The 13,050-nt window shown below is 42.3% G+C and overlaps 1 protein-coding gene across 6 annotated transcripts in view; it reads right to left on the minus strand.

The window, feature by feature from the left end:
• Nucleotides 1-649: 649 nt before the first annotated feature.
• RNF144B (ring finger protein 144B) overlaps nt 650-13,050 on the minus strand; it is an 88,552-nt gene continuing 76,151 nt past the window's right edge. For all 6 annotated transcript variants that reach the window (XM_068395768.1, XM_068395770.1, XM_068395771.1 and 3 more), the window contains 5 exons: nt 10,433-10,493; nt 4,098-4,302; nt 2,915-3,053; nt 1,092-1,181; nt 650-896 (listed from right to left, as the gene is read on the minus strand). In XM_068395768.1, the coding sequence (XP_068251869.1) occupies nt 756-896; nt 1,092-1,181; nt 2,915-3,053; nt 4,098-4,302; nt 10,433-10,493 (636 nt within the window). In that variant the 3' untranslated portion in view covers nt 650-755. The remainder of the gene's footprint in view (nt 897-1,091; nt 1,182-2,914; nt 3,054-4,097; nt 4,303-10,432; nt 10,494-13,050) is intronic.

A 13,050-nucleotide genomic window follows, 5' to 3' on the forward strand; every position in this document is an offset into this window, starting at 1 on the left:
GAAATATGCAATATTTCCAGTATGCCCAGGGAAATATGCATAATCCTAATATTTCAAGGTAGACATGTCATGTTTGTTCTGAAAAAACAACAGCTTTCTCAAGGTACTCCAGTCTCTCAAAAGAGAGCCCTATCTTAGTTAAAAATTCTTTTGTTGTCTTTTACTTCTGTAATTGAGATCACTAGTACAAATCAAATTTATTTCAATGCTGAAAGAAATGCCATGGCAGCCAGTTGGCAGGAAACTGTCAAATATACTTTCTTAACAGTTTGTTACCTTTAACAGGACACAAGCCAGCAGGCAGAAGAACTTCATCAGGCTTTTCCCTCTCCTTCATTTGTAAAATACCCAAAACTTTCTGAGAAATCTGAGTGTCACCAAGAGCCACCAGAAAGCATGACAGTAACGACTGGATCTGCAAAGGCAGAGTAATACTGCAGGATCAAGTCATGTGCAGCTGACAGAATATGGTAAAGTTCTAGTAGTCTCAAAAGGCGGCTCATATTTAAGGGTATGAACTACTGAATGGTGACCTGTTTTCCTTTTATAAAACAAAAGCATATGTACTGTACAATTACCTAGACTTTTCCCACACTGGGACTTGTTAGTGATAGAGTAGCCTGTAAAGAATAGGCACTTATCCCAAGAATTGGCAAAAAGGGAGTATTATTTGGTAGGTATGGCACCAAAATACAACCATTGTGCTTCTCACATACATATATTGTACTGATGGAGGCTCAAACAGACACAGAGTTTTAGGTTGCTGGCGGGCTGTGTTTTTTCTTTTTGCTTCGGCAAGATTTGCAAATGCAGCAGATGATGCATGGAGATGCCACGAGCAGCAAGGGAGAGGTCACCAATGCTATGATACCTAGTCCAACGAGGATCCCCACAACCTGAAACACATGGTGGGGGAAAATATGTATTTAGCTAATGTGGAAAATAAAATACACATGTGCATGCATAAGCATAGCATAGGTCACAAAAATAGGTGAAAACATGGAAATAATCATCTTGGTCCTTCACTGAAGGGTAAAATCTCTTTGCTTCATGCATACGTGAGAGCTCTGCTCAGCTAACCAGGAACGCACCTGCGTTCTGTTCCACATCACCGAAGCCCGCGAGTGGCCCAGCTTGTTTCTACAAGGGCCTCTGTCATAGTGTCTTAAGAAGATATCATTCTGGAAAACAAAAGGAGAAGCTGTAAGAGCAGGTTACAGTACTGCCAGGAGAGGTTCAAGAGTGGACTGGAAACACAACTTTTCTGACACTGCTTTAAAATTACCAGCTGCTGGCAAGACAAGTTCACCTGTCCTCCAAACAATGATCTAGAGAAACTTGTTGCAGATTCAAAAAGTGTGATGTGTTTGGGGCCTGGGCTATTGTATAGTGTCTTTCGTCCCCCACTTTTGAAAAGCATAAGCATGTGCATTGCACCTATTGCACGAGTACCTAGCCTGTGATTTTGTGATGATAAAGGGGCCTGTGAACAACAGATATTTCTGAAAGTTAGCAATCCGAGGGATCATCTTCCTGAGGTACTTCTAACCTTCTGTTCTCCTGCTGCCCCTGCACTTCAGAATCATTTTCTTTCTAGGCTTAACAGGAAAAAAAAGTAGGAAATCCCTGTTTCTTTTCTGTTTTCCCAGTAATACTTATTAAATTATCCATTTTATCTTCAGAAGGTGACTAACGCCCTGCACGACCCTCCCCTGGCCAGCTGTGCTGTATGTAACCTGACGCTGCTTCCTCTTTCATTTTTAAGCTTTACTCTTCGGCTCTGCAGGTATTACCTACATCTGCACCTGGAGCTCCTGTAACCCTGCACATTTAGAAAAAAACTGCATTTGAACCACACAACTACAGTTTCTTTTTTCTTTCTCCTTTGAACTGACAAAAACTTGGTAAGGGCACGTCTGCAGAATCTGTGAGAATCTGAGCGTCTTCCAGTTCAGCGCAGTGTTAAGCAATCCTTGTGTACTGTAAGTACTCTGAGGAGAGCCGTAAGACTCATGTTGAAAAAGCACGTTCACACACACAGGATTGGGACATAGTGCTAAGCAAAACCTGTTTAGCATGCCGAGAAAAGGAAGGATAAAGAATGAGGAAGTTTCAGAGCTTGCTGGCTGTGGAGTACAAAAAAGAAGAAAAGCAAAGCCATGCAGCACCTAATATTTTATTTCAAGTGCTGCTGAAGTTCTTTTCACACTCCCACAGTTGTTACTGATGACTGTGCCAAAAAGGAAGCTGTCCTGTACACAAGCACTTTACTTCCTGTACTCTTAATCCTGCTAGGAAACTTGAAGTCCACATGGGTTGAGACTAGTTGGTATCACTTGAGAAATAACTAGCAACCTGCACTTCATAATCCATGTTCATAATCCAACATTTTTACCCTCAAACCTACTAATCAATCATTCTCTTCAGCAAACACGGAACCAGAGATGGACTAGTAAAGAGACCTAGTCCATATGAGCTCCTAATGCACCTGCCTGTGAAACAACCCCCTTCACCCAGTACCATGCCATTTTTTGGACAGGCTGACCCTTGCAGCTGGAGCAGGTGGAAGACACTTACTTCCTGGCTCTCAACCAAACTGTTTTTAGCTACTGCACTGCAAGAGGGAATCAGAGAAAGGAAGTGCTGGAATGGACCTCCAGAAAGCAACCTGTCTGTCCCATTTACCTCAAAGAACTACCATGAGACTCACAAACATGGCTATGACCCCTTATGGAAAAAGGGATGTTGATATAAATATAAGCATTGGATGAACAAGAAGAAATAAGTTAGAAGCTAAACTGAGACAAGACGTTCACTAGGATATCAATGAGTTGATGAAGAGCTTGTACAGGGCCTCAGACTAACTCCAACCCCGTTACCCTTTATCTAGGTGGTTTTTTTCTGCAGCACTTACATCCAGGTTCTGTAGACAGTACCAGCAAAACGTGTGCTTGCAGTTCTTGCACATCATCTGAGCACAGCCCTCGTTTCGCTCAATATAGATCCGACAAACTGGGCACTGCTTAATTGGTGCCTCTGTTCCAATAAGTGATCTAGAAGAGTAAGAAAACATTAAAGCAAAATGTGAATGTAATTACTGTTGATATTCACCTCCACTGCCTAATGTGTACTGTGCTTATTTTCCAGAGCATCTAACGTTGTCTTAATGCACTTAATGTGTGAAGCTTTTTATATTCATTACAATACACTGAAATATACTCACTACTAGATGTAAGATTATTAATATCACATAAAAGTGAAACTCCATTCCCTGGTCTTTTATGCAACATAAAACCAACACACACTACACCCACAAATGTATCACCTACAGCATTAAAAATTAGCACTTTGTAAGACAGCTTGCACCATTCATTTAACAGGACTAGATTATGCAACTCATAGCACTGTCCCTGCCTGAACAAAATAGCCTTAAACTCCACCAAAGCCAAAGATCAAACCCGAGAAGAAAAATTATGGTGAGAGCTCTTTGGCAACTCCTACTCAATGAAGTCTCGAGCAAGCAGAATGTTTAGATTTTAAGTAAGTCTTTCATTTCATGCAAAAAAGGACAGAAAACTTTGAACACACACGACAATGTAATCTGATTCTGAAAACAAAGATGGATGGCCACAATCATTATGTAATTTAAACACAAAAGTGTTTTCTTTCTGTAAATTAATACCTTATTTAACCTTATCTGTAGGTTGTTTACACCTATGCAAAGTGAGCATAAATCAGATTTCTCTCACCAAATGGAACATTTTACACCCACTCTGCGTAAGAGTTAATATTCCTCTATGCAGAGATTCTACAAATATTAAGCAGGGGTGATTTCTTAATCACAGTATAAGCAAAGTTTGGATCTTGGAATATTACTGTATGGGATTTTTTGCATGGGCACAAGTCACAATTCTAACATGCGAACAAAGCCTTTAGGCAGATTCAAAGCCCTGGAGGGCTTCACCTTTTGAAAGTGTCAGCGGCATTCCAAGGTTAATAAGTACCCAAATAATATTAATATTTGTGAGGCACAGAGGTAGCACCTTGTGCTGAAAAGAACCAAAAGACCATGTGGCCTCCGTGGGTTCCCCTCTTACCCCTGCTCGGTTGGTACTGGAGTAATTTGGCTTTCCTGGCACAGGCGCTGCGGGTGCCACGCATCCTTGCAAGAAGAGCAGAATGTCAGGCGGCAAGCTGGGCACTCCACCGGCACTGGTGCTCCCGACTCGCTCAGTGCAACGTGGCACACTGTTTGGCAGTCAGCTGCAGGGCACCATGTTCTTTGGGGGTCCAAGTGGACTTCTGAAACATAACAGAGAGAGAGAGAAATAAAACCGTTTTTACAGATCCCTTCTCATTCCAGCGACATGTGTCTAGGTACACAAGACCCAGTTCTGCACGTGGGTGAGGAATTTGAAGCCCTCTGCGCCCACGCCCACGGGCATGCGAGCCTACTCCTCCTCTTCAGGCAGGTCTGCAATTGCGCTCTGCAAAGGCAGCTGCACTGGAAGCATCGCAAAAATGGCAATACACGACATGGGACGTATTCTTTGCCTTTATAGGGAGGTTCAAAAGACAAACATAACCGCTGCTTGCTGAGAAGCATGTGTCTTGTGACATTAGGCCATTCCATGTCTTTCCCGTGTGCCAGCCATGCAGTATCTTTCATGTAAATAGCAGAGGGACTGTCATTAAATTAACGTCAAGGCACTTTCCGTGCCTTATTTCCTCCCCTCTATCTACAAACTCCAATTAATATTCACTTTGCTATATGATCATTATTTGTCAGGTATCAGATTACAACAATATTCAAGGCAAGATTCAGGGTGGAGACACTGAGTTATAGACATCACCACGTGGCACTGAATGATAAATGCTGATTCTTCCTCTCGCTCCCCAACATTTATTCAAGGAATTTGGGCTTGCAACAGAAACCCAGCTAAAACACGTTCACTGTTAGGGGTGCCCACTGTGTGTGTGCTTTATACTGGCTCAAGTCCATGAGGTGCAGCCAAACACTCCCATCCTGCAGAGCCTCCCTAGAAAAGGGCTGTCATGTCTGCAGGAACTACCTACATCTCCTCCTTCCCTGGGAGCTCTCTGGTACCACCACTGAAAACAAATGGATGGAGGGGATGTCTCAGGAACAAGTGGAAATCCCTGACTGTGAGATGTCAAAAGTCATTACAATGTTCTGCCAGAACACTGTACCTCCAGCAGATAAAATATCATCCTCCTTGAAACAAAGGCTGCACAAGAGCCCCTGACATATGTTGTCTGGCAAATTTTGCTGAAGCAGTTCAAGGCACTTCCTCTTATGTGCACACCCCTACCTGCACTGCTCCTCTGCAGGAGGTTGCTGGTAGCTGGTGAAGGGGGCTAGTGGATGGATATCTAGCAGATGCTCCAGTCAGCATGAAAAACAGTGATATCAGTTCAGTGTCCAGATACCCAGAAACTAGAAACTGTACAACTAGAAATGTGTTCAAAGAAGTAAAACTTTCCCCCAAGCTCTCAAGCATTTACATACACATGCACGAACACCTGGGCAGAAGGGCACCCCACAAACTTCATAACCTAACGTGCATTAGAAACTCAGTTCTTTTCCAGTATGCCAAACCTCTCTGTTCACCTTGAAAATGTCCAGTTTGTTTAAAGCCATCCCTCCCTCCCGTTTGTCCAGGACACTTACAGTGAGGAACCATGTAAGGATGATCATCCTCTCTGCTGGCTGCAGGACACACAGGTACACAATGCTTTGACTACAGGTAATTTTTACGTTTGTGTCAGAGTGCTCTGACAGATGTGGAGAATTTCTACAGCCATAGCAAAGGTTGTCATCTATAATTTAGGCAGTGCCAGAAAAACACCTGTACTACTTACCTCCAGCCACTTCATTAATCTAGCTGCCTTTTTTCCTCTTATTCTCTTACACATGCTTCCTCTGCCCCCCAAAACAAACATTTTTCTTTCTACTGCATGAAAGCCAGAACAAAATTGTTTGCAGCTTCGCTTGTGGAGAGAAGAGAGAGACATGGATAGGCAGTACAAGCCATTTTACATATTTACATACTTTTAAAAAGTAGTGCCCTGACTGAGAAATCATTATTTCTGTAGCTTCCCCTGGTGTCTCTTAAAAGAAACTCTGAACTGGGTAAGACCATGGCCTAGTACTGGCTATTGCATTTAAGTCTTCACACAGCAGGTTCTATATGCTTTCTGTTGATAACAGCAGGTACAATGAGATAAAGTGCAGTTCCTGCAGATAGCTGTTTAACATACTCAGCTTTGGAAACCTACCTTCTCCTATCCTGTTTTTGGATGAAAGACAGGATGTCTGGTTTTGACATCATTGGGAGGAGGGGAGTTGGGTTGTAAATCTTACTGCTTTTTACAAATTTGTTGCAGCAAGATGTAATGCATGAGATGAAATTCCCTCCTCTCCCACTTCCTTCCTTTTACAAAGAACCTACACATGGTGTTTTGCAATCCGAGCTGTCTCATACTGTTTGGTTTATCATAGAGTGCAAGTGAAACCAGAAAAAAACTAAAAAGAAGCGGCCAAAAAAAGGAAAGAGGCTATCATATTGCTCTGACAAGCTACTCCATCTTGTGGTTAGGGCCATTTCTCTCCTGAGCCTTTCCCCTGCTTCCTCACAGCCAGTTCAGCCACACTCGCTCCACTCTCAGGAGGAAAGTCTTCCCAAACAGTGCCAATACCAGGCAGGGATCTGGCCAGTTTTCACAGAACGCACAAGCAAGCAGGTGAGATGTGGGAGACAGACGGGGGAAATGCAGCACCCTGAAGAAAGAAGGATTTCTGTTTCAGGAGAGGTATTCACTGAAAGGACGAGCCTGTGCCTTTCGCAGAATAGTAGGAACACCTCCTTTTAAAACGGACTACTTTTCAGTCAGGCATAAAACGGAGGTTCTCATCATCTACCGCTCGGCCTATTGGGCAATTTTCACAGAAACAGAAATATAATGCATACGTCCTAACCACATCCTATTCCTCTGTTTCGTTACTTCTGATGATCACATCAACCCCATCCTAAACAGACATACAGCAATTCCTGTTTCTTCTATTAAAACATGCTGCACGGAAGCTCTGTGGCTAGGTCCTGACTGGATGCAGAGAAGTTATAGATATGTAAGCAAGCTTGGTTTTAAGCCTGAAAACATTTGCATTCTAAGAACACAAAAAGCACAAGAGGATAGAATATTTACAGTGCATTCCTTATTAAACTAAGCAAGTGTCTACAGATATACAATTGTATGCCAATTACTTCTCACTACTTTTTCACCCAATATTACTTGTCCATTTTTTAAAAAAACAAGGAAATGGATAGGAAATCTATTTTATTAAAATAGCTAGACAGATAAGGGATGGGGAAAATACCTTCTGGATGTATTTCCATTGCACAATGGAAAATGTCCAGAAACGTGAGAAGCATTGGCTTTACCAATCACTTGAGACTGGTAAACAAAGACTACAGAGTAAAACCAAGTCTTTTGACTTACCCAAGAAGATGGTTACTTATTTCTAGCATTTCTAGTAAAGCAAAGGGGGTGCTGAAGCAAGGAGCCCATATCTCAACAGAATAAAGCTGAGAGAAGAAGGGTCTAAATATAGGAAGCTGAAGGGTTTCAATAAACGGCTTTGTTGATCAGAGCAAAAGTCATGAAGGACATCTTAGTACCTGTTTTAAGAATCAGAATTTGGCCTATTGCATTTGCAAACACAGAAAAGAAGATGGTACAGCAAGGTCTGGAAAACTCATTGCTCGCTATTTATTCCCTTTACCATGCTGACTCCTTCTCCCCAGCAACAAAAAACCCTAGCAAGCCCAAGTTAGCTCTTCCCCAATGCCTGGACTGAAGAAAAAAACCTGAAAACTAAGAAGAACAGAGAGCTCAAAATAATTCACTTATAAAGGTTGTCTTTATTTTTAATTGAAGCCTGAAAGGCTGATGAGAGCAATGCTACTATTATGCTGTATTTCAGTTCTTAAAAATGTTCTCTGTCATTAAGTAGATCAAATGAACTCATGGCCCTCAGAAGGTGTACTTGGCTCAGCTTCTGGCTGGTATCAGCCCTGTCCTCCTGGCTGCATCCTGACCGGAGCTCACGTGTTTGTAGGGAAAGGCCCATGGTTCAACATAAACATCCATGAACTGCTTTTGCTCTTAGGTCACGGAGCCACGGCTGAGTTTGGCTTAGGGCTGGTGCAAGAACGCACCATGAGGCGCACAGTGTTTGTGGCTGGTGAGAGCCCATGGGAGAGGGCAGAGTTAGGCAGTAGCAGCTTGGGATTCGCGTAGCACTAGGTTTGAAAAGGGCTAGGTTGCACTATGGCTGGCACAGACACATGGCACACATCAGATCTCAGCTGCCGGGATACCCTGGGCAGATTCTGGGTCAGAATTCAGCCCCAGCAGGTGCCATGAGGGAGTTTTATTCCTAGTTTCAGAAAAAGACCATCAGGCCAGCATTGACATTGGTCAGGGCAGGCAGGCATTGCCAGGCTAGGGTCAGGTCTAAGAACAGAGCTTCAGGCCAGCAGAAACTAAAAAGCCAGGTCCAGCTGATGAGGTCCAAGAAGGTCAGCCTTGGGGGCAGTGCTAAACCCAGTACAGGCAAAAGATCTCAGCTGGGGTTGAGACTAGTGTTGGTGTCCAGGTCAGAGCCTGAGTTAGCAGGAAGCGTTGTACCCAGGCATCAGGATAATAAATCAGGATTTATTGCTGGGGCAAATAGGCAAGGCAAAAAGGCTGGGGTTTAAGCCTGTCACTTGGATGTCAGTTTTACTCATCATAAAGGAGAAAGGACAGATCTTAGAAACATCATGAAGAGAGGTAGTGGAGGTGGAGGAGGATTTGTCAGACTTAGGCAAGAAAGAAAAGGGAAGGAGGATTTAAAAAATAGACAAGTTTCAGGCTTCTGTGTGTGGGAGGCAGCAAAAAAAAAAAAGATGTAACAGGGAGTTGGACAAAAGATCAGGAGTTCAGCTTTGGCTAGTTATAGAGGAGGAGATAGCAGGAAATCATTAGTTTTTACAGTCTTTAGTTAAGAAAAGGTTTTACATAAAACAGATTAATGTATTGCAAGAATGTCTCTCTTAACCCTTTAATATGGTGATTTAACAAGCTCTGGTTTCCACTGTCTAGGACTGTAGACAAGCTACTGCTTGGCTTATGAACTGAAGGAACACCCCGAAGGAATTAGGGGTTAGTGAGAAGGTAAAATAGGAGAAAGAAACAAAAAATAAAAGCAGGATTTGGGATTTTTTTTTTTCTTTTTTGGCCTGTGTGCCTGCAAATCATAGCTACAATCTGCATCTGCCCATGAACGCTGGGGCATCCTTGGGTATACTTTTTTCGCAGTTTTTGTACTTTGTGGTCATTCTCTGTGACTCATGCCAGATGAGATTCTGTTAAAAAACATATATTCTTCTATCTGACCATCTTTTCAAGTGCATTACTGTGCCTAACTTTTATGAACCTTTGTATTTGCATACACATTCTCAATCCATCTGCCTCTAAGAATGCTTGCAAAGCAAGAACACAAATACAGTCTTTTAAGGAACGTCTGACAACAGGCAGAGTCAGGGCAGATCAGTCCCAGATACGCTACCCTGCAAGCTACCATAGAGTGAGTTCTTTGAAAAACGCTGCAGCTTCCAGCTGAGCCTTTCAAGTTGGTGTCAGTCTTTAAAACCAGCGTGGGATCTCATCTTTCTGACTAGCAAGTTTCTTTTTCAGCCTTGGCAAGGAACCATCTCCTGAAGCAGAAGGCTGACCTCTGGCACAGGAAAGCTTGGCCCCAGTAAGACCTTCAGTTTCAAACTTCTTTACTAATAGGCTGTAATCAGTAATGAGGGGTGCAATTATCCCTCAGGAAAAAATAAAATATACTAGATGAACACACACGAGTCTTCTACATAAGAAAAGCTCTTTAGCAGGGATGTTTGCAAAAATCCCATCAGACTGCAGGGTCTGTCTCCCCCAGAAGTTTTGAAGATCCATATGGATGTATGAAAGGACTGTGTGCACCCTGCACCAGCCTCTAGCACCTTGTCTAATTCTACCAGTACAACCACCACCTCAAGGACCCAGGATGAGCACGCTGCGAGAAGGACAACGGAGACTCAGGCATGCAATCTGAGAGTGTTGCCCACAAGCTTGAGTAACAGCGTGGTATTTCAGCAAGAGGCCACTCTGTTGATTCTGCTCCAATTATTTCAAATTTCAAGTCTGTCTGTGGAGCACAGTCAGACTTAGTGAGTGCTCTTAAACTACTTCAAAACAAAGACATCTTCTCCGTCTCTTCCTTAACTCACCCAACAGGTTTTGTGTTTGCAGTATGTAATACTGCTGCTTCCACTGACATTTTAAAAATGAAGGTAATTAATAGAAACCAAAAGGTTCGCACCTCGTTCAAACTTCAGCCTCTTGTATAACTGAAACTGGTCAACTGGCACCAAACAGGCAATCTGAAATGAGAAACAAACACACAGAAAACGCATTAGAAACACAAAGACTTGAAAAAAATTAATAAACACCCTGTTCTACACACCTGCTCTCCTGAGCTGACTCTCAAATCCACCTTCTTTTCCTGCTTGCTTTTCATCACCACATTCCTCCATACCTTAACTTCCTTCTCCAAAATGTGAAGTAGCTTTTGACTTCTTCTGTTTCAGCCACATAGCCCAGTAGTTCAGCCCACATCTTTCTTACCATGCATAGGAAAGCCTTCTTTGTGGATTCCGTATTTACTTCAAGCTTCTCAGTTTTATTTCATGTTGTTTTAATGTCATGAAGGGTGACATCTTGCCAGCCTTGGAGACTGCAGCCTGTTGTTCATGCACAAGAACAGAGCCCAAATGAACGGTTCCTCATTCATGTCTCCCAGTCTTAATGGCAGAGGTCAGTTAGCTCTCAGGAACTTAAAAGCTAGTCTGATCTCCATTTTTTATTCACTTCATGGGTTTTGGGCTAAGACAGTTAATGCCACTGCTGTTGCAATTTGCCTTATTCCACACACACCAGCCCACTGGGAACTGAAGTTAACAAATTTAGTTGGCGTAGAGAAACAGGCTTTGCTGATACATTTTACACATTACCATAATTAAACTTAGCAGCCTAAAAGGCTAAATGCTCTAAGCTCCCATAACCAGTCTATATAAGAAAACAAAGTACCCTATTTAAAACTAATAAGCAAACCTGCATAGAGGGTAAGGAGGGGTTCAAAAGAAACTTCATGGACACTTCAGGAGCAATATGTTTGTTCAACTCAAAATCTGAGATCATTCTCTTTATTTGATCCATTCGTAATATTGTACCAGCACTGAAAATGTCTTTCTCTTTTACTGAAAATAAACCTAGACTAATACTAATACAAGACCTGATCATTTGTAGCACTGTGAGACAGTGTAGAACTGACAGCTTCAATGTGAAAGGCTCTCAACCCTCACATCCAGTATCCCACCACAGTCCTTCAGATTACTGTAAAAGGCAACATTTTGCCCTCAGTGAGGTGGACACTAGTCCCTGCTATCCTTCTGGGTTGTGTGACGTGGCACTCATGTGAGAAGAAATACAAAGACAAAAAAAAATCAATATATATTCGATATCATGCTGTGAATACATTTGCTTTCATAGATGGAAAAAAAAGAAAATAATATATCCATTTGTATATTATAAAATATTAAATTGCTTTATTAATATCTCAAATCAATTGGAATTAAAATTGCATTTTGAAGCAGATGTTTGGATCATTTATTTGACCTAAACCAATGTAATACAAAAAATAATCCAACTGATGTCAAGATTTGTAAATCTTGACAAAATGTATTCTTAGTCTAGTAAGTCAGTCCTGGGGTCAAAGTCCTGTCCTCATTCAGTTTCTGAATTCAAGGTGTAAACTATTTTTAATATGAAAGTATTGAAAGTATGAAGCTATCAATATTACGTTAATACGACTGTAAGACAGAGAGCTTCCTGGGAAACTCTTCACCTGTTCATCAGAAGCCAGCTGAAACACTCTGGGAAAATAAATAATAGCTCAATCAAACAAGGAAAAAAGAGTGAAGTTCAGCAGCTTCAGCAAATAACGAAGCCAGCCAACAAAGGTATGTAAAACCCACAAGACACATTGTTTCGGTATTGCCCACTCCTCCCCAGGCCAGCTTCAAATCTAAATAGAGTTTGGAAAACAAAAAGAGTCATCTGCTTTTCTCTGGCTGGGTAAGCATTGGCAACTACTTTAAATTTTCCTTCATTACAACTAAATTAAAATGAGTCTTGATGCTGTAAGAGCCACTTGAGTGAATTGTTTGTCTGGGATCTTTCTGTGCTTGCTCTTGCTTTTAACAAACAGTTTTTCAAGAGCAGTTCTACGAACCCAGAATTTCCCATGTATTAAAAATTGGCCTTTTTGATAACAGTGAGAGCAGAGTTAGCAGTTTTATTGCAGATTTCAATAGGAAGCAGAGTCAGTACTGAAAGCTTCCCTTTCTCCTGTTGAAAACTTGATCTTACCATGCCAGCCTTCCCCACCGGTTTCTCCTAGCCCCACTCGTCTTCCTACATAGCCTCTCCACAGCTCAGCTGCCCCCTCCCTGCATGCAGCTCAGGGCACTGACACACACAGCCCATCACCTCAGCCATTGACTCCCCCAGGCTTTGAAAGATCAGCTCCTGATAGCACCCACATGGAGGTCGACCTGAGAGGTGCTGAGCTGAAGCCCCTCACAGATTAAGTGTCTTTAGGCATGAGGAAAGGAATGTGCAATCTGCTGCTGCCTGAATTCAGTGCCACATCAAAGCTGTACGTGCAAACTCAATTGAAAAAAAAAAAACAAATTTATCAGGTCCCCCCAAAAACCAGCAAATCCTTTCCTCAGTGAACTTTTAATCTCATTTACACTTAATTGAGAAGGACAGCCGTAACCACAGTAAAGGGATTAGGTGTTTATCTCCTCCTATTTGGCATCAGAGTCTCAATGTTCATCTTCATGAAACTTCTCCAGCCCCACCCGGGAGTCCATC

This window comes from Nyctibius grandis, chromosome 3 (genome assembly GCF_013368605.1).
Source record: "Nyctibius grandis isolate bNycGra1 chromosome 3, bNycGra1.pri, whole genome shotgun sequence".
NCBI lineage: Eukaryota > Metazoa > Chordata > Aves > Nyctibiiformes > Nyctibiidae > Nyctibius > Nyctibius grandis.